Source organism: Eublepharis macularius, chromosome 2 (genome assembly GCF_028583425.1).
Source record: "Eublepharis macularius isolate TG4126 chromosome 2, MPM_Emac_v1.0, whole genome shotgun sequence".
NCBI classification, from domain to species: domain Eukaryota; kingdom Metazoa; phylum Chordata; class Lepidosauria; order Squamata; family Eublepharidae; genus Eublepharis; species Eublepharis macularius.
This window is the reverse complement of record NC_072791.1, coordinates 11,963,674-11,987,604: the sequence shown is the minus strand read 5'-3', so window position 1 is coordinate 11,987,604 and position 23,931 is coordinate 11,963,674. Positions and strand designations below refer to the sequence as shown.

General features: G+C 46.0%; 1 protein-coding gene across 1 annotated transcript in view; it reads right to left on the bottom strand.

Annotated features, from left to right (window-relative positions):
- LOC129324298 (zinc finger protein 665-like) overlaps nt 1-16,932 on the bottom strand; it is a 34,469-nt gene extending 17,537 nt beyond the window's left edge. The window contains exons 1-6 of the mRNA XM_054971467.1: nt 16,186-16,932; nt 15,980-16,022; nt 15,189-15,268; nt 7,547-7,673; nt 5,094-5,317; nt 3,848-5,024 (exon numbers count right to left, since the gene is read on the bottom strand). Of these exons, the coding sequence (XP_054827442.1) occupies nt 3,848-5,024; nt 5,094-5,317; nt 7,547-7,673; nt 15,189-15,268; nt 15,980-16,022; nt 16,186-16,578 (2,044 nt within the window). The 5' untranslated portion in view covers nt 16,579-16,932. The remainder of the gene's footprint in view (nt 1-3,847; nt 5,025-5,093; nt 5,318-7,546; nt 7,674-15,188; nt 15,269-15,979; nt 16,023-16,185) is intronic.
- Nucleotides 16,933-23,931: the final 6,999 nt, after the last annotated feature.

Sequence of the window (23,931 nt, the reverse complement as noted above, 5' to 3'; positions counted from 1 at the left end):
CAGCTTCAGGCAGTGACCCAAGATCCCTACTGCATCCCACAGTGATTTGGATAGCAAGATATGCAGCTGGGAGAGCCAGTTTGGTGTAATGGTTAAGAGTGGCAAGACTCTAATCTGGACAACTGTGTTTGATTCCCCACTAATCCACTTGAAGCCAGCTGGGTGAGTCACAGCTCTCTTGGAGCTTTCTCAGCCCCACCCACCTCACAAGGTCATTGTTGTGAGGATAATAATAACACAGTTTGTAAACTGCTCTGAGTGTGGTATTAAGTTGTCCTGAAGGGCAGGAATTAAAACAAACGATGTTACTGTTACTGTTGTTGTTCTTATTTGAATTATCCAAAACACAATCAACAAGAAGCAGACGTTACTGATTGGCCTTTTTAAGCTGATACAAGTTTCCACCGGAGACTTAAGGATCAACCAGATGTCAGCATAATATGTACGCTGTTCCATGGAGCGCCGTCTTTTTGCAGTTCTGTAGGTGTTATGTCAGAAAGTTATAGTTTTTCCATATGATTTGCAAAGTTTTTCGAGATGGTTCTAAGTGCCCCGATGACAATGGAGACTACAATTGCATTCTTCTTCCATAGTCAGGTGGTTTCTTTTGCCAGATCTCTATATTTAATCATTTTTGCTTGTTCTTTTTCTTCACCTCTGGCATCCTCAGGAATTACGTCAATTATCCAGACTCTTCGATTTTCCGCGGCTGTTATGTCTGGTGTATTGAGTTCAAGGTAGTTGTTGTCGTGGTGGTTGTTATTAACTGCATACTGATGGCATCCAATTCCATAGTTACGAATGAGTTCTCCAAAAGGCTTTACATAAAGATCGAATAAGATGAGGGATAAGATTATGCCCAACTCCACAAGATTATTCCTACTCTGGAGATAGCTGGTCTCCAACAGCACCCCTTTAATTCCATTCCATCAGAAACAATTTAAAGCAGTTCAAGGTACTGCTTTTCCAACTTGCATGTTCACATACACTGGCGGACCGGCTATAAGATACCTTTTTGTTTTCATTGGTGAACCTGTAGGACTTCATGCCACTCTGGTATCCAATGAATATCATCTTAGAAGCTTTTGGGCCCCCTTTTCTGCGCTGTTTTAAAGGGATATGCACCCAAGAAGTCATGCCAAACACCCTTAGTAATTTTAGATTAGGGTCCCTGTTGAAAAGTAACCTAAAAGGTATTTCATTCACAGCACGGGACCACAGACGATTTACCACATAAAAGGCACAGATAATTGCCTCAGCCCAGTAAGTTTTTGGCAAACCAGCAACAGCTAACATAACAGCCATTTTTTCTTGTATAATGGCACCATGCCTTTCTGCCAGACCATTTTCTTGTGGCACACTTGTATTTGCTACCCTGTGCAATATACCATTTTTATCACACCAGTGAGAGAACTTTACAGACATGAATCCCCACCCCCCGGTCAGACTGGATGGCCTTTATGTCCAGCCCCAACTCTTTTTGTACCCTTTTTGCCCAAACCTTAAACAAATCAAAAGTTTGAGACTTGTGTTTCATAACGTACAGCCATGAGTACTGGCTAAAATCATCTGTTAGGACCAGGGCATAACAATTTTGAGAATGGCTTTTGGGGAATGGACCAATCAGATCCATGTGAATTAATTCAAGTGGCTTTGTAGACACCCGGCCACTTTTCTTAGCTACAGGGAATGCCTTTGTTTTGACTGCTTTGCAAACAGTGCAGTCTAGGAACTCTGAGCAGCTTGACACCTTTTCTCCCTTCAGGAGTGTAAGAGTTTTGTTTATAACCCCAAAGCTAGCATGCCCTAAACGCCTGTGCAATAAATGCACACAATTGTCATGGCTACACTTGTTTGTAACTGTGTCAGCCTTTGCCTGCCTATTTTCTACAATATAAACATTGGTTGTTGTGGGTTTTCCGGGCTGTATTGCCGTGGTCTTGGCATTGTAGTTCCTGACGTTTCACCAGCAGCTGTGGCTGGCATCTTCAGAGGTGTAGCACCAAAAGACAGAGACATCTCTGTCTTTTGGTGCTACACCTCAATACAGCCCGGAAAACCCACAACAACCATCGTTCTCCGGCCGTGAAAGCCTTCGACAATACAATATAAACATTGTTTTTCAGCTCCCCATTCACTAGAACCTTGCCAGCTTTGCTTATTTGGCATTTGTCCCCCACAAACCGGACCTCAAACCCCTTTTGGGTCAACCTACTTACTGATAATAGATTATGGTCCAAAGAGGGAACACAATATACAGGTGCAAAGTCCTCCTCCAGAGCTGTAAACGGCAAAGTTCCCATAGCACTCACTGAAGATTCTCTCCCATCTGCCAACAACACGGACTGCAGGTTGCTTTGTTGTAAATTATACAGCACCTCCCCCAATCGGGAGAAGGACTCAGTAGCGCCAATATCCAATAGTCATTGGGAACACGTATTTGCAGTAGATGCAGTGACCAGCCTCGCATGTTCATCCGGAATTCGAGGCTCCCGTACACGTCCTTGCTTCTGCTTCTGTTGTTTTCTTCTCCTGTCCGGGAAAAAGCGACGAAGGTGAGAAGTGGAGCCGCAACGTCTTCTCACGGCTGCTGCTGACAACTGGGTGACCTCCCGCTGCTTGCTAGCAACTCCTCCGCCGTCAGTGGCTGAAACCCCTCGATGGGCCCCTCCGTCTGCTCGTTGCTCTGTCCTTGAATGCCAGCCTCCGTATGTTGAAACACGAGCCTTTTCCTCAAGAAGACGAGACGTAACATAGGAATAAGTGAGTTTATCTGGCTCCAGGCTCTCAAGGCTTGCAATAAGAGGAAAATATACATCAGGCACACTTGATAACAGAATATATGCCCTATCAGAGTCTTCCATGGGCTTTCCACGAGCAGCCAGTTGCTGGAAACATTCCGTCAAACTGTTTATATGCTTCTGCATGCTCTCCCCTGGCTTGAGAGCAAGTCTGTAGAGGTGACGTGTCAGCATAATTAATGACCCTGCAGATGTTCTGGCATGGATCAGCTTCAAATCTTCCCAGGCTTTTGAACTGGTAGCTGAGTCCCTGATGTGAAGCAATTGATCATCTCCCACAGCCAGCACGATATGAGCTAAAGCACGCTCATCTGCAATATTTTCCGCATCATTGGGGGCTGCTGGGGGGTTGCTGACACTTTTCCACAGCCCCTCTCTCTTTAGAAAATGCTCCATACGTAACGACCAAATGAAGTAGTTCACGGAGGTCAGCTTCTCCACCAACACGACCATACTCTGTGCCATACTTGCTTCTGCACCGGTCTGAGGGAGTTCGTTTGCCTCCTCCTCCTCCTGGTCACTAACACTTTCCACCGCCAATAATTCCTCCTCTGAGGGACCGCGGCCGTCAGGTGCCAACATCCACCACCGACTCTGCTGCGTCTCTACTTCAGTAGAGCCTCCTCAGCTTGGCGCAGTCTATCTGGGCCCATAACCCTGTTGAAACAGTGTGTATTCAGCGTAACTGCACCAGCTTAAGGAGGATCCACAAAGAGTCCACACCTTGTTTGTTTAGTAAAGGTGTATAATACAATTTATTTATAGGTGGATTAAGAGCAATATATACAAGTTTACAGTCCAGAGAGACAAAGTGCTTCGCCTACACCTGGACTTGCAAGAAGCCCCAACCATACTGTACATGGTAGCTATTTATACATGTAGACACCCAATCAGATACATGCATGAGTTTAGCTGAGTCATTCACTTCATGGTCTCCTGACTCTTAAGTTAACCATCTGACTCTATGTCACCTGATGTCTACCTGTCATACTCATCGTTCTGATCTAAAGCCTCTGCACACTGGCTTTTGATACTTAGATATCAACACTCCCCTGTGTGGATTCGTTGATGGACAGTAAGTTGGGAGTTATGAGCAAAGCTCTTCCCGCACTCCACACATTTATATGGCTTCTCCCTGGCGTGGATCTGTTGATGGGAAGTGAGTATGCTGTTGTCAAAAAAATTCTTCCCACACTCGACACATTTATATGGTTTTTCTCTTGTGTGGATTCGTTGATGACCAGTAAGCTGTGAATGCCGGGGAAAGGTCTTTCCGCAATCCATGCACAGATATGGTTTCTCCCCTGTGTGGATTCGTTGATGGACAGTAAGTTGTCCACTCTGAGCAAAGCTCTTCCCACATTCCATGCACAGATATGGTTTCTCCCCTGTGTGGATTCGTTGATGGACAGTAAGTTTTCCTCTCTGAGCAAAGCTCTTCCCACATTCCATGCATTTATATGGTTTCTCCCCTGTGTGGATTCGTTGATGGACAGTAAGCTCTGAAGTCCTGGCAAACATCTTCCCACATTCCATGCATTTATAGGGTTTCTCCCCTGTGTGAATTTGTTGATGGGCAGTAAGTCCTGCATTCTGAGTAAAGCTCTTCCCACATTGCATGCATTTATACCGTTTCTGCCCTGTGTGGATTCGTTGATGGGAAGTAAGGTTGCCACTGTTTGTAAAACTCTTTCCACACTCCATGCATTTATATGGTTTCTCTGCTGTGTGGATTCGTTGATGAACAGTAAGTTGTCCTCTCTGAGCAAAGCTCTTCCCACATTCCATGCACAGATATGGTTTCTCCCCTGTGTGGATTCGTTGATGGACAGTAAGTTTTCCTCTCTGAGCAAAGCTCTTCCCACATTCCATGCATTTATATGGTTTCTCCCCTGTGTGGATTCGTTGATGGACAGTAAGCTCTGAAGTCCTGGCAAACATCTTCCCACATTCCATGCATTTATAGGGTTTCTCACCTGTGTGAATTTGTTGATGGGCAGTAAGTTTTGCATTCTGAGTAAAGCTCTTCCCACATTGCATGCATTTATACCGATTCTCCCCTGTGTGGATTCGTTGATGGTAATTAAGGTAGGATCTCTGAGCAAAGCTTTTTCCACACTCCACACAGTTGTGTGGTTTCTCCCCTGTGTGGATTCGTTGATGGACAGTAAGTTTTGAATTCCAAGCAAAGCTCTTCCCACAGTCCATGCACATATATGCTTTCTTCCCTGTGAAGATTTGTTGATGGGCAGTGAAGTCTCCATTATGAGAAAAGCTCTTCCCACACTCTACATATTTATAGGACTTCTCTGCTATATGCATTCGTCGATGGGAAGTAAGGTGTGAGCTTTCATCAAAGCACATTCCACACTTCACACATTTATATGGTTTCTCTCCGGTGTGGATTCGTCGATGGGATAATTCATCCCCCCTCTTCCAATTTGTCCCAGTGCCTCTCCTCTGCAGTTCCCCTTCCTGTGGTTCACCCTGAGGCTTTTGCTGGGTTCCATCAGCCTCTGGAATAAAGAGGAGACTGGTAAATGCTTAAAACAAAAGTAGAATCAAGGGGGAAAGGCCATTAACAACTCTTGATAACAAGAGGAATCACTTGGAGTCATATACTGTGAGGCATTAAGACTTGAGTATTCAGTGTTCGTGAAGGGTAAACAGAAAAATATGGGTGAAAGGGCTCCAAAGGGTCATCAAGCAGAACCTCATGCACAAAGAAGGAAATTTACAGCTAATCCCATCTACTCCATCAGTGACACCTGCCCTATGTCCAGAGGAAGGCAAAAAAATCTCAGGGTCCCTGGCGAATTTGGCTAGAAGGGAAATTCTTTCCTTATCCCAAAACGACTATCAGCATTACTGGGAACCCTGAGCCCACTTATGGGGAGGGCAGAATATAAACTGGAAAAAAATTAAATAAAAATAAGAAAGAGCCTCAGGAGCAGAGCACTGAATCATTTATTCCTGTTCTCCCTCTCATGATCTCCTAAGTTCACACCCAGGCTGATTCCGCACACGTTAGATAATGCACTTTCAATGCGCTTTATCAATCGTTTGAGGAGGATTTTTTGTTCCGCACACAAAAAAATCGGTTCCAACTGATCTATAAAGAGGATTGGAAGTGCATTAGCCAATGTGTGCGGAATTACTATGAGTCATAGAATCAGCACTGCTGACAGATAGCCATTGAGCCTCTACTGAAAAACTTCAAAAGAAGACGAGCCCACCACCTGTTCCACTGAGGAAATGTTTTGTCAGGAACATCTTCCTACTGTTTAGCCAACATCTCTTTTGCTTTGATTTAACCTGTTGTTTCTGGTCTGACTCTCTGGGGCAACAGAAAATAACTCTGCTCCATCCTCTATGTGACAGCTATCATATCACCTCTCAATCGCCTCCTCTCCAAGCTAAACATACCCACTCCTTCAAACCGTCCACATAGGAATTGATCTCCAGAACCTTCACCATCTTTGTTGGCCTACTTTGGACACATTCCAGTTTTTCAACATCCTTCTTAAACTGTGGTGCCCCAAACTGAACACAGTTCTCCAAGTGAGGTCTAAGCAAAGCAAAATGGTACCATCACTTCACAAGATCCAGACACTCCATTTCTACGCATGCAGCCTCAAATCGCAATTGACATTTTAGCTGCTGCGTCAAACTGCTGAGTCATGGTGAGTGTATGAACTACTAAGATGCCTAGATCTTCTTCGCATGAACTACTGCCAAGACAAGTTTCTCACGTCCGACAATTATGCCTTTGATTTTTCCTACCTAAATAAATTCATACTTGTGTGTGTTGGAATTCATTTTTTTTACTTTTACCCCAGTTATTCAGCCTGTCACGATCTTCCTGAATCTTGATTCCATCTTCCACTATATTTGTTTCCCGTTCTAATTTCATCTCATCTGCAGCATTAATGAGCGTCCCCTCTATTCCTTCATCCAAGACATTTATAAAGATTTTAAAGCACACAGGGCCCAAGACAGATCCCTGAGGCTTTCCCACTTACAAATTCTTTTTTACATTTATAGATCCGATTTCCTGTTCAGATCGTTGTTTATCCCACCATTCCTTGAGGGAGTACACCATACCATTTTCCTTCAGCATATCTTCTTTCTAAAAGGATGTGCTCCTTGGATTTTAATAGCAGCTTGACACACAGGAATTCAGCAGGCAAAACTCTCTGTGGCAGTGACCAAAACCTCACCTGCTCAAATCCAGGTTTTCATGGTTTGCTCTTCCCTATTTCGCGCATGGGTTGAACATGCCGAAGCCCTACACTAATTTCAGTGGAATGAACACAATGGAATGACCCCAATTCCTCCCCTTGCCCCCCTCTCCACACTGGCATCCTTCTCATGTCCAATGGAAGACCAAAAGGTGCTTGGAGCAAGGAAGTGCATTTTTTAATTTTGTAAAATGTGCTGTGAGCATGCTATATAAATCCAAATAATATTATGTTTGTTATTTAAAATGCTGGCTTCCTTGGTTGCACTGAAAGGCCCATTAGAAGACCCTGTTGACATCCCATGTAGTGTTCCTCTTAGTTTACAAACCAATATTTTAGCTTACAAATGGGTAGTACACTAGATATGCAGAAGTCCCTCATTTGCCTATGTGTGGAGCTGCCCCACTCATCTATTCAGAATCTCCATCTGAAGGGCCCTATGAGAGTCCTTCTTAGGCGTTTCTGCGTTCAGCATCTGTGAAGAAAGGGAAAGGGGACCCTTACCCAGAGAGGCCACATTCTGAAAATTCTCCTCCATGACTTCCTTGTGAAGGCTTCTTTTTTCCGCATCAAGTAGAGCCCACTCCTCCTCAGTGAAATGAACAGACACCTCCTCAAAGGTCACCGGACCCTGAAAAGAGAAAAGAAGAAACTCCTGTATCCACTAAGATATTGTAACAAATCTTCCCCTTATGAAGCTGAAGCTTCTATAATTAGAAGCTTCTTTGCAGCATTCAAACTTCCAGCAGAACTTTCCATTTTCCTTCTAATGAATGGACAGATAGAATCATACAATCATAGAGTTGGAAGGGGCCATACAGACCACCTAGTCCAACCCCCTGCCCAGTGCAGGATCAGCCTAAAGCATCTCTGACAAGTATTCATCCAGCCTGTTCTTGAAAACTGCCAGTGAAGGGGAGCTCACCACCTCCCTAGGCAGCTGATTCCGCTTTTGAACTACTCTAACCGTGAAAAAGTTTTTCCTAATATCCAGCTGGTACCTTTGTTTCAGCCCATTGCTTCACGTCCTACCCTCTGCTGCCAACTGGAACAGCTCTTTGCCCTCCTCCAAATGACAGCCTTTCAAATATTTAAAGAGAGCAATCATGTCCACCCTCAACCTCCTCTTCTCCAAACTAAACATTCCCAAGGCCCTCAGCCTTTCCTCGTAGGGCTCAGTCTCCAGACCCCTGATCATTCTTGTCGCTCTCCTCTGCACCCTCTTGATTTTGTCCACATCCTTTTTGAAGTGAGGCCTCCAGAACTGCACACAATACTCCAGGTGTGGCCTGACCAAGGCAGTATAGAGGGGGCTATAACCTCCTGCGATTTCGATGCTATGGCCCCTTTGATACAACCCAGGATTGAATTAGCCTCTTTTGCCACCGCATCACACTGACTGCTCATATTCAGTTTACAGTCCACTCTTACCCCAAGATCCCTTTCACATCTACTACTGCCCAGAAGTGTATCCCCCATCCAGTATTTGTGCTTCCCATTTTTGTGGCCCAGATATAATACTGTGCACTGGTCTTTGCTGAATTGCATCCTATTCACAGCTGCCCACTTCTCCAGAGTATTCAGGTCTTGTTAAATTTTAATTCTATCTTCTTGGGTGTTTGCTACCACTCCCAATTTGGTATCATCAGGAAATTTAATGAGCAGCCCTTCCACTCCTTCATCCAGATCATTGATAAAAATATTGAAAAGTACTACGTCCAAAACCGAGCCCTGCGGCACCCCACTGGACACCTGTCTAGAACGGCAGATAGTTAGTGAATTGAATGCACCTGGGCTGTGCCGAGATTAGGTGGTTCCTCCTCCTCGTTAAGATAAAGGGTTGGCGTGGGCGGGGAGGAGTTAGTTGGTCGACGCCAAGGACAAGCTTTGTACTCATCTGTTGGTTAGTGCTAGCCAAGTTAGATTTGGGTTTTCTTTTTCTTTTGTAATTTATTGCCATTGCTGTTGCTTTTAGTGTGGCTTTATTTGATTTAATAAATAACTATTTTGCCTAAAGCTCGAGTGTCTGGCTGCTGTGTGCAGGGTCCTCCAGGCTAAGAACCCAGAGACTCCTGGCGGGTCTTGTGTGAAGCAGGTGAAATTACTCCTCTAAGTGCTTCTTGGAACCTGGGTGGCTGTTAGCAGCACCCAGCACGGAGCCAGAGGGGCACCTGCTCTTTACATGGTGGCAGCGGAAAAGTCTGGGTGAGAATCTTGGCACAGTAGCAGTATTCTTGCTAAGGCTTTAGTTTATGAGCACAGCATTGGCAGGTTTGTTGTTTTGCTAGATAGGATGAGTCTGGATAGAAAGCTCGAGCAGGCTGAGGAGTCTCCATTGGAAGATGAAACCGGAGGCCAGCCCTTGTTTGGAGAAGTCCTATGTTCCGGAAGAGATCCCTGGTGGCAGGATCAAGTTACAGTGGGTGAGACCCTGAGGGGACGACAGGACCAGGATGGAGCTTTAAGGAACGGGCAGGACTCAGTGCAGCAGCAGCTTTGTGCCCTTATGACCCAAGTGTTGGCACAGAACGCTCAGCAGTTGGCATTGTTACAGACTCAAGTTACTGCAGAACAACAGAATTGTTGGGCACGTATGAGATTCCCAGAATATCAAAAGGGAGAAGACATCAGTGCTTTTTTCCATCATTTTGAGGCAGTAGCTCAAGATGTGGGCTTGCCTGAAGATCAGTATATGGGAATTTTGAGACGATCCTTACGAGGAGAAATATTGGAACTGATGGCGGGCTTAACGGTCCAGCAATCCAGAGACTATTGCTATTTTAAAATCTTGGCCTTACAGCACTTTGGTAAGTCCAGTGAACAACTGCGGAGAAGTTTTAGGAACGCTACTCCCCAGTATAAAGAAACATATGCCCTGTTTGCTAATAGACTGCAGAGAATGGCCATTAAGTGGGTAGAGTCTGTTAATGCCCGCACCTTTGATGATTTACTTGATCTGATGTTGAAGGAGCAAATCTATCAAGTTGTACCATCAGAGTATGCTGTGCTTGCAAGAGCTCAGAGACCAAGAACAGTGGCAGAGCTGGCTCAGCTTCTGGACGAAATTGCAGCTGCTAGCCAAGTTTCTGCCGAGTGTAAGCCACCGACTTTTAGGCAAGCAGCTTCTACACCCCCAATCTCTCTCCCTAGGAGAGGCAGAGAGGGTGAGTCCAATTATAAATCAGTTCCGACTCCCAAGCCTCGAGCTCTGCTTTCTCCTGAAACAGTAAGAAGGGAACGGAAGAGTGGGGAGGGGCAGATGTCAAGGGGAGGGGCAATACAAGATATTATATGTTATCATTGTAAACGGCCGGGACATGTGCGTTCTCGCTGCCTTGAGTTGCAGCCGAGACCAGAGCCAAGGCAGCCAAGAGTGCACATTGTTTCTAGTGGGACACAGAGAGCTATGCCCCCACAGGACTATGTACTTGAGGAAGATTGGGATGTACAAGGAAGAGAAGAGGTGGATACTACAGACTCTGTTGCCTCTCCTGACGAAGCATCTCAGTTACAACTCGTGAGTAGTCAGGTGTCCCTGGGAGGGAATTGGCCAGTTCAGGCTATTCAGACAAGGAGAGACCAGAGCCAGCCCCAAGCTGCCTTACGGGATGAGAGGGATAAGATTTATATGAGGAGGATTCAATTGGCTAATCTTCCTAAGCGGGACATTTCAGTTTACATCAGCCAGAATCAAGCAGACTGGTGTGATGCTAAAAGACTGGTGTATGTCCAAGTTCAAGATCAGATTACTGTGCCCTCCTTCCTTGATTCTGGGGCTGACCTGAGTTCTCTGTCAGAACACTTATTCCATACTTTGGAATTGCAAGCAGATGGTAAAGTGGATATTTATACCTATGATGGGCAGGCCCAAGAGCAGCCGGTCACATTTGCCAAAATAGCCATTGGGGATTGGGAAGAAAGAGTCCCCTTGTTAGTACACCAGTCAGATGATCCTGAATTTTTGCTTGGAATGGATGTACAATATAAAATCCACTGTGCAAGGCTCCAAAAGGCCCAGCAACTTCCAGTAACCACCAGAAGTAAAGAGAGGGCTGCTTTAACTAGTTCAGAAGAGCAGCTGGAGCCGAGCCTCCCAGCAACGCCTTTAGGCAGCAGCCGGCAGAAAATGAGTGAGGAAGCCCCCACCCCAGGAATTTCCCCACTAGCTTCATCTCCTAACGAGGGGGAGTGCGGAGGGGAGGCTCCAGCCGCGGCAAAAGGGAAAAGGGAACTTTTTTCCTGTGAAGGAAGTGAAAGCATAGCAGACCTTGATTCTTCACCTGAGGAATTTAAACAGCAGCAGTTGATTTGTTCAGCTCTGCAGAAGTGTCGAGAATTAGCACACGATACAAATCAGCCTATGAATAGCCCAGGGGACAGTAAAATCTTCTGGGAAAATGGATTACTCTATAGAGAGTTTATACCAAAGAAAGAAGGAGTGGACCTAGTGCCCAGTAAGCAATTAGTGGTCCCACAATGTTTTTGGCAGGAAATTCTGAAAGCAGCTCATGACTTACCCCTTGGGGGACATCAAGGATATCGGCGTACCTTAGCAAGGGTTAGTGCAGTGTTTTACTGGCCTGGAGTTGCAAAGACTGTTAAGGACTACGTGCTTAGTTGCCCGGTATGTCAGCAGGTGGGCCACAATAAAGATCACGCAAAGGCACCTCTTCAGAGGGTACCAATTATTCCTGAGCCCTTTGCTGAGATTCAAGTGGATGTCCAAGGACCATTCCCAGTCTCACGGGCAGGTAAAAGATTTATTTTAGTTATAGTGGATCATTTTTCTGGGTACCCCATAGCTGTCCCCTTGAGAACAGCTACAGCCGAAAATGTTGCCAAGGGTTTATTAGATCAAATTGCTATTTTTGGGTGGCCACAAGTTATCACCTCAGATAGAGGAAGTTGCTTCCTTAATAAGTTGATGCAAAAGCTGTATGAATTGGCTGGAGTAAGGCAAAATCTTTCAGCAGCATATCATCCTCAGTCCCATGGCTCAGCTGAACGTTGGGGGGGAACTCTTGTCCGCATGATAAAGGCATTTTGCCATGGAAAACAAGGTACATGGGACCAAAACTTACAGTTGTTGGTCTCTGCATACAGAGAGGCCCCTCATCCATCATTAGGGGGCCTGTCACCAAACGAGGTAATGTTTGGTAGAAAGATTGCAGGACTGATGCATCTGATACGTCAAAAGTGGGAGGGTGTAACAACCCTTGATCAATCAAAATCTGTTACCCAGTTTTTTGTTAATTTGCAAGAGAACTTAAAGCGAGTCCAAGCAATAGCTTTAGAGGCTTTGGAAGAAGCTCGAGGGAGGAATAAAGCCTATTTTGATAGGACAGCTAAGGTTAGAACCTTGCAGAAGGGGGACTTAGCATTGATTCTAACTCCTGGAATTCCTGGGAAGTTGGATCTTCAATGGGAGGGCCCTTATGAAGTTGTGGAGTGCTGTGAGGATAACAATTATAAGATTTGTGACCCAGTTAAAGGCACCTTACTGTCTCATATAAACCGTCTGAAGAAATTTGTGCCAAGGACTGCTAAACAGTTCTCAGTAGCAACCTGGCCTGAGCAGGATTTTGAAATCCCTGACCTACTGGGTGACTGTGGGAGGCCTGATGGCATAGCTCAGTTGCCTATGGGAGAAAACTTGTCTGTTCAGCAAAAAGAGCAGCTGATGATGTTGTTGAAAGACTATCAATTATTGTTTACTAACAAGCCTGGCAGGACACATTTGATTGAGCATGATTTGGACACTGGAGATGCTGAACCAGTAAGGAGCCCTATGCATCCGATCAGGGGGCCCCTGCGGCAAGTTGTGGAAAAGGAAATACAGCAAATGTTAGAGATGGGAGTTATTGAGCCAACTTCATCCCAGTGGTCTTCTAATCTCGTAATTGTGCCAAAGAAAAGGCTCAATGAAACAGATCCCTTGCAATACCGCCTGTGTGTGGATTATAGGAAGCTGAATAAGCTGTGCAAAATGGATCAGTATCCATCACCTAATGTTGAGGAGACTTTGGAGAGACTGGCCCATGCTAAATACATCTCCACTGTGGATCTTACAAGTGGTTATTGGCAGTTGCCGCTTTCTGAAAGTGCTAAAGAGAAGACTGCATTTTCTTGTTTCCTCGGACAGTTTCGTTTTACAGTCTTGCCCTTTGGAGTCTGCACAGCTAGCAAGGTGTTCCAAAGGTTGATGGATCAAGTCTTATCTGGACTAACATTTGCAGTGAGTTTTCAAGATGATATTGCAGTGATTAGTTCCACTTGGGAGGAACACCTGAGACACTTGGATATGGTGCTCCAGAGGATCCAGCAAGCAGGACTTACTGTAAAGCCCCAAAAATGTCAACTTGCCAGTAGTAGCGTGCTATATCTGGGACATCAAATAGGGGGTGGGAAAATAGCACCCCATAAAGCAAAGGTTGATGCCATAATGAACTGGCCTTCACCTATCACTAAAAAACAAGTCCAGAGTTTTTTAGGTGCTGCTGGGTTTTATCGTCGCTTTATTCCCAACTATAGTGATCTGGCAGCTCCTCTAACTGACTTGTGTAAGAAAGACGTTCCAATCAGAATTCAGTGGACACCTGCTTGCCAACAAGCATTTGAGGCCATTAAACAATATCTAGCACATGCCCCTGTATTAAAACCTCCTGACTACACTGAACCCTTTATTGTGAGAACTGATGCCTCAAGGAATGGGTTAGGTGTGGTGTTGCTGCAGAAGGGCTCAGATGATTGTCTTCATCCTGTAGTGTACCTCAGTCGTAAACTTCTACCCAGAGAAAAGAGGTACAGTGTGGGCGAAATTGAGGCATTGGCCTTAACCTGGGGAATTAATAAATTGAGAACATATCTAAGGGGAACTCATTTCCATCTAGAGACAGATCATAATCCCCTTACATTCATCCACAGGATGAAGGAGACAAATTCCAGGGTGATGAGGTGGGCCTTAAGCTTGCAAGACTTCTCCTTTGATGTAATACACATCAAGGGGAAAGATAACATTTTAGCTGATGCTTTGTCCAGGTGTCATGAAGAAGATGATTAAGGCTGTAGTGAGCAGTGTAACTTGTATGATGCAGTGAGGTGTTATATCTGTTATATGCTGACTGTAAGACCCTTGGATGATACCCTACTCAAGTGAATTCTCCACCATGTCCTGTATAGCCTTGTTGGAGAATTGGGGGGGATGTCTAGAACGGCAGATAGTTAGTGAATTGAATGCACCTGGGCTGTGCCGAGATTAGGTGGTTCCTCCTCCTCGTTAAGATAAAGGGTTGGCGTGGGCGGGGAGGAGTTAGTTGGTCGACGCCAAGGACAAGCTTTGTACTCATCTGTTGGTTAGTGCTAGCCAAGTTAGATTTGGGTTTTCTTTTCCTTTTGTAATTTATTGCCATTGCTGTTGCTTTTAGTGTGGCTTTATTTGATTTAATAAATAACTATTTTGCCTAAAGCTCGAGTGTCTGGCTGCTGTGTGCAGGGTCCTCCAGGCTAAGAACCCAGAGACTCCTGGCGGGTCTTGTGTGAAGCAGGTGAAATTACTCCTCTAAGTGCTTCTTGGAACCTGGGTGGCTGTTAGCAGCACCCAGCACGGAGCCAGAGGGGCACCTGCTCTTTACAACACCTCCCTCCAATCTGATGAAACGCCGTTGACCACCACTCTTTGAGTGCGGTCCTCCAACCAGTTCCCTATCCACTGAACTGTCCTATAGTCTATTCCACAGTCTTCCAGTTTGCCCATCAGAATGTCATGGGGGACCTTATCAAAAGCTTTACTGAAATCCAGATAAATCACGTCAACAGAGTTCCCCCGATCCAGTAAGCTGGTCACTCGATCAAAGAAGGAAACCAGGTTGGTCTGGCAAGATCTGTTAGGAACAAAACCATGCTGACTTCCCCGGATCACTGAGTGGTCCTTCAGATGCTTACAGATTGATCCCTTTAAAATCTATTCAAATATCTTCCCAGCAACAGAAGTCAGACTGACCGGCCTGTAGTTTCCCGGGTCATCCTCCCTCCCTTTCTTAAAGATTGGGAAGCCAATACAAGGGGAGCAAGTTGTTCTTCCTAGGCTAGGGAGGGGTGGGTGGTGCACGAACTCACCCAGGTTCATGAATTACAGTTCCACACTTACCTGCTGTGGCCACAGAGAAGTTGCATTCTCTCTGCTGCAAAGATTTGGCAAATATTTTATTGTTGGTTTCAAGGCCTCCCCTGGAAGCATCAAAAGATAATTGGAAGACATTGAAACGTTTTCAGGTATTTAGCCTTTCAGTTCTTTGCGTGTGGAAAACAGATTCTCCTGGATCATGCTCACAACTACCCTTGCATCCTTATATAGGATAATTATTTGATTCCAGACATTTACAAAACCCTCTCTTGCTATCATTATCAAAGACAAATACAGGCCTGTTTCTCCAGTAGCAGAGAATTCACAGAAATGCGAGGAATAGGCTGTTCGAACACCACTGATAGAATCGTAGCTACTGTAGCCAAGCCTCTCTTTGCAAGTGTGCAAGACAGGCACATAAGGAAAAAGGCAGGCTTGCAATTGGTGAAATAACACTGCCTACTTCGCTGGGCGGCGATTCTTTTGTCCATCACTCGACATAGGTCATCCCTCAGGGTGACCAAAGCTGTTTCAGTCCCATGACCAAGCCTAAAACCAGACTGGATAGGATCTGATCTATTGGCCTCATCCAGAAAAGCTTGCAGTTCGCCACCAACCATGTGCTCTATCTCCTTGCTCTAGAAAGGAACATTTTAAATCAGTTCTAGGTTTTGGCTTCCCCAAATGGATATTTCTAAAGCGAGAAGCTCAGGTGAGCATCTTTCCCACAACTCGACTGAGGTCAGGGGAATAAAAGCAGCCCACCTAAACTCAAAGAGGCCATCGAGTGGGTAGGACAGCCCTTTAGATCTTACCTAGAAAAGCTGCTCCGAGGCAACAGTTGATGCTTTCCTGCACCTGAAAGAGAAGCAGGGATCCCACAAAGGGGAAACTATTGAGAAAAAGAACCGTTTTACGATGGGGACGGGGTCTGAAAAAGTTGGGGCCATCTGTATGGATTTTGACGATATCTCTGATCATATCCTGTGCCCCACATACTACCTAGAGGAATCCCTCTTACCTCCTGGTCTGGATTCTTGTCATCTGCGTGGCTCAGGAGGAACCCTTCTGCCAGGGCCACCGCCTGGGAACTGCTCTCCGGTCCACATTCCCTGACCCAGCTCTCTATCTTCGGGGGCAGGATGGTCAGGAACCGGTCCAGGATCACCAGGTCCAGGATCTCCTTCTTGCTGTGCCTTTCTGGCTTCAGCCACTGGAGGCAAAGGCGGTGGAGTTGGCTGCAGACCTTTCGGGGCCCTTCAGCCTCCTGGTAACGGAAGTGCCTGAAGTGGGGAAAATACTCTCCCAGGCTCCTCTGCAAGGTTCCTTCCCACAGTTCCCTTCTGCTCCCATCCTCCATGTCATCAGGGCCTTTTCTTGATTCTGGACTGACTGAGTTTACTTCTCCCTTCATCCTCCCTTCCTCTCCAAACAGCCTCCACCTGCACCAGTGGATCGCCTTCCTCCTCTGCCAGATACTTTTTTCAAGGCAGCTGCTGGATCTATGATCTTCTGCAAAGAGTAGGTTACACACGCACGCAAACGAGAGGAAGCACAAAAATTGTCTCAATAAACAAATACTTTTGGCATACAAGGAAGCAAAGGCAAGTAGAGATTTTTCAGAGTTCGGTGGCTCATTTGAGAAACCCAAGACTGACACGTGACTCTGGAGGGCTTAAGAAAGGATCATTAAGCATGGATCAGATTGCTTGAGGTGTGCGTAATTTTAAAAGGACAGGCAAAATTCTAGAAGCCAAAGATCTTGCATTAGCAAAGGAAATCAAAGTGCGCCAGGCTACAGAAGTCACCTGCAAGACTGCAGATTTGTTTCCCGGGAAAAGGCGTGCTGGGTCTGTAGGCAGCATTCCACCTTCAGTAAGCGATAGACGAATGAAGAGGGGAACCCTTCAAAAATGCAGGTTTACCATTCCAGAACAGCAAGAAAAATCAGGAAAGTCACGTGGGAATATGACTGCACTACAGCACTGCCAGGCTTAGGGAAAGAATTACGGGACAGCGTCTCTATCATTGCCCCACCACAGCAGCTTTGCTCCTCTGAGCAGGGCCTTCTGCAGGTGCCAGACTGAAAATCAGCAAATACTACACTTGTCCACTATTACTCAAATTGTTATACACGTGAAGACATAAGATTAGTCAAAGGCATCCCCCGCCCCCTTGCTGGCACAGACCAAACACATCACAGCTTAAAAACAAGAATTCAAGAATCCTCATGGATCCTCACCATTTTAACATGAGGTCCCCCAAAACTCACTATATCACTCAACAAGCCCATGGCTCTGTGAGTTTGGGGGACCCCATGGAAGAATCCCTGGGATCGTTGAGGATCTGTGTTTTGGAATCAAATCTTTGCATCAACACGTGGCTGCTTCTTGATCACGTATCTCCCTCTTTGGTCACGATTTACCAGGGCTGGCAGGGGTGGGGAAGGAGAGAGACTTTTTCTTTATGTTTACATAACATGGCCAGAATGTGTCTTCTCCTGTTGCCTACAAATGACGAGCATGTAAAGGAGGGCTTTTTACTCAGGCAATAGGGCTGGACAGTAATTCACAAATGTGTTGGTAACGGGATGGGGACTGTAGTTTATACCACTGTGTAATGCCTTTTGCTGTAATAATGCACCTATTAGATAGCTGCTACACATTGTTAATATGTTATATCCCTTGACTTATGTTTTGTTTCAACATTGTTTCAGCTCTGTGTCAGATTTCTGCTTCTTCAAATTTCAAATTTCTATTGCATTGTTTATTGAATGTCTCAGCAATTGATCATATTGGCTTACACTGTGTAATCTGCCTCGAGTCTCATGAGAAAAGGCAGGCTATAAATTATGTTCAACAAATGAAATAAAATAAAGAGGTACCAAAAGAAAGGCTATTTTGCTAGAGGTTGCAGGCAAGAGCCCAACGCAGAGAAAAAACAGCAGGAGAAGCATCCCTTCTTGCAAGAAGGACTCCGCTCCACCCCCAGGGAAGAGGAGCTGCCAGAGAGCAGGAAGGAAAGCCCTGGGGGTCAATGGAGCCCTCTGGCTACTCAGGCCAATAGCAGGGAGGCATTTTGCAAAGGAAATATTTGTCCATTGCTTACCTCTTTTTAAAAAGTCCTCCAGTGCTGCCTCTCCTCCCCTTTTCCAATTAACACAGGAAGTGACTGAGGCAAGTCAGGTGACTTGCTTTCTCATGGCCTCTCTAGGAACCGAGACTCCTTCCCTTTAACTCTTAGCTTGACTCTCCAGACAGCACAAAGGACCCACTTGTGCATCCGTCCTGCCCGAGGATGTATTTATTTTTACATTGAAACAAAATAAAGAGGCAATCGTTAGAATCGCTCGAACTTCTGTACCATTTTGCAAAAGAAAACCTGATCCCGTTTCTGCCCCTGGATGGAAATCCAGGAATATTTGGGGGGGGGGGGAAGAGAATTCCCCTCCCCACTTGACAGGCTGACCCCAGCCTCCCATGCATACATAACGGGAAGTCTTGAAAGTGGCCATTCGCTCTCTTATATTTATTTATGTTTGTCATTTGTAGTCCGCCTTTCTCATTGAGACTCAAGGTGGATTCCACAGTATGAGATAAGTACAATCAGTTTCAAGTACATTTCTCCCTCCTCCATGGGGACTTCGAAAAAGCCAGTACTGGCCAGAACAGGCATTAAACAAAGAGTGATACTGCAAAAATCAGTGGGATGTGTTAAAGACACTGCAGAACAATATTTTAGAAATGAAAACACTGAAATATCACTAGTTTATTTTCCCTTTCCCTGCCTAAAAGGTCTTGGAATACCATGAAATTAAACAAATTTAAACAAATACCAGTAGGTTTGCCAAGTCCCCTGGCCTGAAATTTGGGGGGTGCTCCCATAGTCCAACCTTGCCCCTGCCAGTCCCACCATGCACTCCCACTCCACCCCAACCCCGGGCAGGGCGGCCATGGCCCAAGGTAAGTGGATGCATGGCCAGAGGCCCTGCCCAAGAGCTCCCTGCCGTGGGGACTTTGCACACCAGGCAGGAGATGGGGCACAAGGTGGTGGGGCAAGAGTGCACAGGGGGAAATGTACAAGATCTGGGGAATACTTTGCACTCACTCAGGGGAGAAGAGCAAAGTTCAGAATGTCCGATTCAAATCTATCACTCAAGTTGCTTTGCATGGTAGCTGACTCCAAGGCGGGCCAAGGGTGCACTGACAGGTAAGAAAGAGGAGAGGAATTGGCTCACCCAGCTTGCTGATTCTCACCCCGCCCCCCAAGCGGGCTAACCACCCCAGTGGTTGAGGCTGGCCTAGGGAGGGGTGGGTGGAGCACGGTCACCCAGGTTCAATGAATTGCAGTTCCACACTTACCTGCTCTGGCCACAGAGAAGTTGCATTCTCTCTGCTGCAAAGATTTGGCAAATATTTTATCGTTGCCTTTAAGGCCTTCCCTGGAAGGATCAAAAGTTAATTGGAAGACAGTGAAAAGTTTTCAGATATTTATCATTTCAGTTCTTTGTGTGGGGAAAACAGATTCTCCTGAATCATGCTCACAACTACCCTTGCATCGTTATATAGGATAATCATTTGATTCGAGACATTTACAAAACCCTCTCTTGCTATCATTATCAAAGACAAATACAAGTGAAGGACTGCATGATTAAATGGGCTAAAAAATTTGGATATAATATCCATATGGACCAATGGGAGAAAATGTGGCATTATGGTCTAAAATTTAAATTATGTTCTAATTTGAAAGAGAATTTCTACAAGATGATGTATAGGTGGTACATGACCCCACAAAAATTAGCTGTTTAATGGGGTGAACTTTTGTTAGTCGTTTGTTGTAATAAAATAAACTTTAAAAAATTACAGGCCTGTTTCTCCAATAGTATAGAATTCACAGAAATGCAAGGAACAGGCCTTTCAAAACCCACTGATAGAATCGCAGCTACTCTAGCCAAGCCTCTCTTTGCAAGTGTGCAAGACAGGCACATAAGGAAAAACAGAGGCTTGCAATTGGTGAAATACCTTTGCCTACTACCTATGCTGTGAGGGCAGCTGAGTAGGGGCTGCTCCCTGGGTAGCGGCCTGCATGCCAGGAAGCTGTTGCGGCCATTGCTTCCCCAACCCAGAACGGCCTGTTGCAATGCCTCTGACCCCTCTGGACCAACACCTGCCCCTCCAAGTTGGGCAGCCCCCAAGGGGGCATGCTCTCTGCCAGGCAGCTGGCTACACGAGTGTTGCCATACAACACAGGGTCATGTCCCAGGGTGCATGACAGGGAGGCGTCCCTGGGTGTCCCGATGGTGCACAACCCACCGGGTTCACCCCTTGTGCAAGGGGGTTCCTGAGCTCCATCTCAAGCAATGGCATGAGACACTCAGAAGTTTAAAACCATCTTTATTGGGGTGCTAGCAGGGGTTGAGAGATGATCATGGGGTGGAGTCCTCGGCCACGGCTCCCTGAGGGGCATCCTCTGCTGGATACTAGCGGAGCTTCTGCGTCAGAGCTTCCGTATGCCAGAGGATAGTATACAGCTATTGCGGGCATCCAAGACGTCCTGGAAAGTTGGCTCCACTGGCAGCCGCTACTGCTTTCCTGGGGGTGTGATGCCCAGTGGGGATGAGGTGGGGATGAGGCAGGGAATCCTGGGCCTAGGTTATGGTCGGCCACCTCCTAGGGGCAGTGTCAGCTGGCTGAGGATTGGGAGGCCTCCAGGGCCTCTGCCACCATGCCCTGGAAGCACCCAGTCCCCAGGAAGTGGAGGGAAAGCAGCATCTTCTGCAGCAGCGGGATTGCCCTGGGTACTGAGTCTTGGCCGTGTAGCAGCGGGCCGAGCTCCTTGCACAGGGTCTGGAGGGCCGCCCTGTCCAAATAGAAGCAATCCAGGCAGGTGCTCTCTGAGAAGGGGAGCGAGCCCCAGACAGAGGACTGATGTTAGGAAGTGCTTGCCCCTTTCCCCCTTCCAAGAACCCTGCAAGGGAGAACACTGGAGTCTCTCTTTGTCACCACTTCTGGATATTTGCACCCCATACTTAGGGACCTCCCCTTGTGGATGAGCAGCTGCCCAGGATTACAGCCGCTCCCAAGAACTTCATCATAGTGTTAGCCAGGGTTTGGAGGGTGCAGGAAGGCAACGCCCCTTAACTTCATTACTACAAAACTGCAACTCTATGGCAAGACAGGTAAGACCAAGGTATAGTCTTCCCCCAACCCCCTTTTGCCACTCCTTTCATGAGATGCTCTGGGATTTCCACTTCAAGAAACGTTAGTTATTTGGTTGGTTATTCTCATGTTTACTACCTTTTTTAGACAGAATCGTTTTAATGGGATTTCTTAGGCATAAGGATTGAGTGTACTATTGTGCGTGCATATGCTTGCTCATGTTATTGCATCTACCTTCATCTTCCTTTGCTCTGTAAATATTTTTATTCGTTCTTCTATTCGCTTTGATCCAGTTCAATTCTGTGTTCTTGGCATTTAGCTGTGGGCATCTTCCCCCAGATCTGGGATAGTGATGTAAAGAGGCAGTGTGGCATAGTGGTTAGAGTGTTGGACTTAAGATCTGCCATAGACCCATTGGGTGACTTTGAGCCAGCCACACACACTCAGCCTAACCCCACAAGGAGAGCGGACTTACGGAAGTTACCTTGGGTCCCCGCTAGGGAAAAAGATTGGGGGTACATGAAGTAGGTTAAGTTAGTAAGTAAATGGGGCTGTAATGATTCTGGTATACTTTGATCCCAGTGTTGCCAGTCAGCTACTTGCACTCGCTCAGGGGGGCATTTCTGAGGCCACAGTCCAGACACATGTACCCATCTGAGTCCCAGAGTGCTGGCTGACTCTGAGCCAGTCACATCCTCTCAACAGACCTACCACATGGGGTTGTTGTGGTTATAAACTGGAGGAGAGGAGAACAAAAGAATGAGAGCTCTTGCCATTGCTTCATCCGGTAGAGTTGCTGCTCTTTTGGCAGGAGACAGAATTGCTCACTCAGTTATCAAACTATTGTTAAATACAGTGAGTGGAGAAAGGCGGGCAGAGCCCGCAATTCTATTCATTTGTATTTCTTTATTTATTTACTTTATTTATATTCTCCCTTTCTCACTGAGACTCCAGGTGAATTACGCAGTGTGAGTCCTTACGGTCAATTTCAAGGCATTTCAGTTCATATGTAATAAGTTATATACATGAAATTTGGAAAGATGTAAAACCTGCAGAAATCCAATGTAAAGTTGAGAAACTGTTGAAACAATGCATATGTAATTCTAAGATAGACATATTAAACAACATAGGATCTAGCCATTAGGATCATAGTTACAGAAATAATAATACAGTCTATAGTTACTCCCTATGCCTTTACTGATGTATCTCTGAGAAACTTCCATAGCTCTGCTCCCGACCTGAGTTCGATCCTGGCGGAAGCCGGGTTAAAATAGCCGGCTCAAGGTTGACTCAGCCTTCCATGCTTCCCAGGTCGGTAAAATGAGTACCCGGTTTCCTGGGGGTAAAGTGTAGATGACTGGGGAAGGCGATGGCAAACCACCCCATAACAAAAAGTCTGTCAAGAAAACATCGTGATGTGACGTCCCCCTATGGGTCAGTAATGACTCGGTTCTTGTACAGGGGACTACCTTTACCTCCCATCTGAGCAGAAAACCCTCTTGCCAGAAGAGTGGGAGCTTTTCTAACCTCCTCTGGTAGGCCATTCCATAAAGTGGGGTCCACCTCAAAGAATGCACACGTACAGGCAGCTGTTGATTTTGCCCATGTTCAGATGAGTGAAGCTGCCTTGGTGGAACATAGGGAGAAAGGCAGTTCCATAGATATGCTGTACCAAGACCATGGAGAGTTTGAATGTGATAGGCAATTCCTTGAATTGAGCCCAGTAACGGATAGGTAGCAAACGGAGCGATTGCAGAATGGGAGTAATAGTCATGCTTCTCTCAAATCCTGATAATAGAGTTCAGTCCCAAATGAAGTCTCCAAGTTAACTTAGAGGGGAGGCCTATGTAGAGTGCATCACAGTAGTCAAGTCTTGATGTTCCCATGGTGTACGAAGCAGGGACTCCCAAACTCATTCTTTGGGCACTGAACAAAGTCACCTCAGACCCCTAGGCAGTAGGAAGGCCCCTCTTCTGTTTATTTCTGAAACTTTTCAGTTTCATGGTTCGTTTTTGGAGTGGTACCGAACTGCAAGTAGTGACTCCATACACAGGCTGAAACAAAATACCTTTTAGTTTATTGAATACAAGTTACAGAGAGTGTTTGATGAGCATAAAGCACTCTTAGGCAATAAGCAAGAGAAAACAAACACCACTTTCTATTCCTAGCTAACAGCTACCTAACTAAAACACTTAAAAGCTTGCAACCTTATGCTCCTCTGACATAGCCTCTTTGCTGACAGGTTCTCAGGTAGGCCAGAGCCAGGTCCGCAACAACTTACAGCTGAACCACAGCTCAGGCATCTCAACCAAGAGCTTAAGTCTTGAATAGGCCTGTTCCACACACATGGCATGGACTCAGGTGGGCAGACTGGCTGTGTCAAGGTAGGGGGTCATCTTCCAGACTACGCTGAGTTTGTGGCAAGAATTTTTTGCATCTGCCTTAACTTGCTTTTCTAGCACTAGTGCTGGATCCTTAAGTGAGTCTGCAAGGGTCAGACAAACTCTATTGAAGAGGAGAATACAATGTCTTTCAAGGTCTCTGGCTTCCCTATGAGCATCACTTCTGTCTTGTCCGGGTTCACTTTCAATTTTTTTGCTTTCAAACAT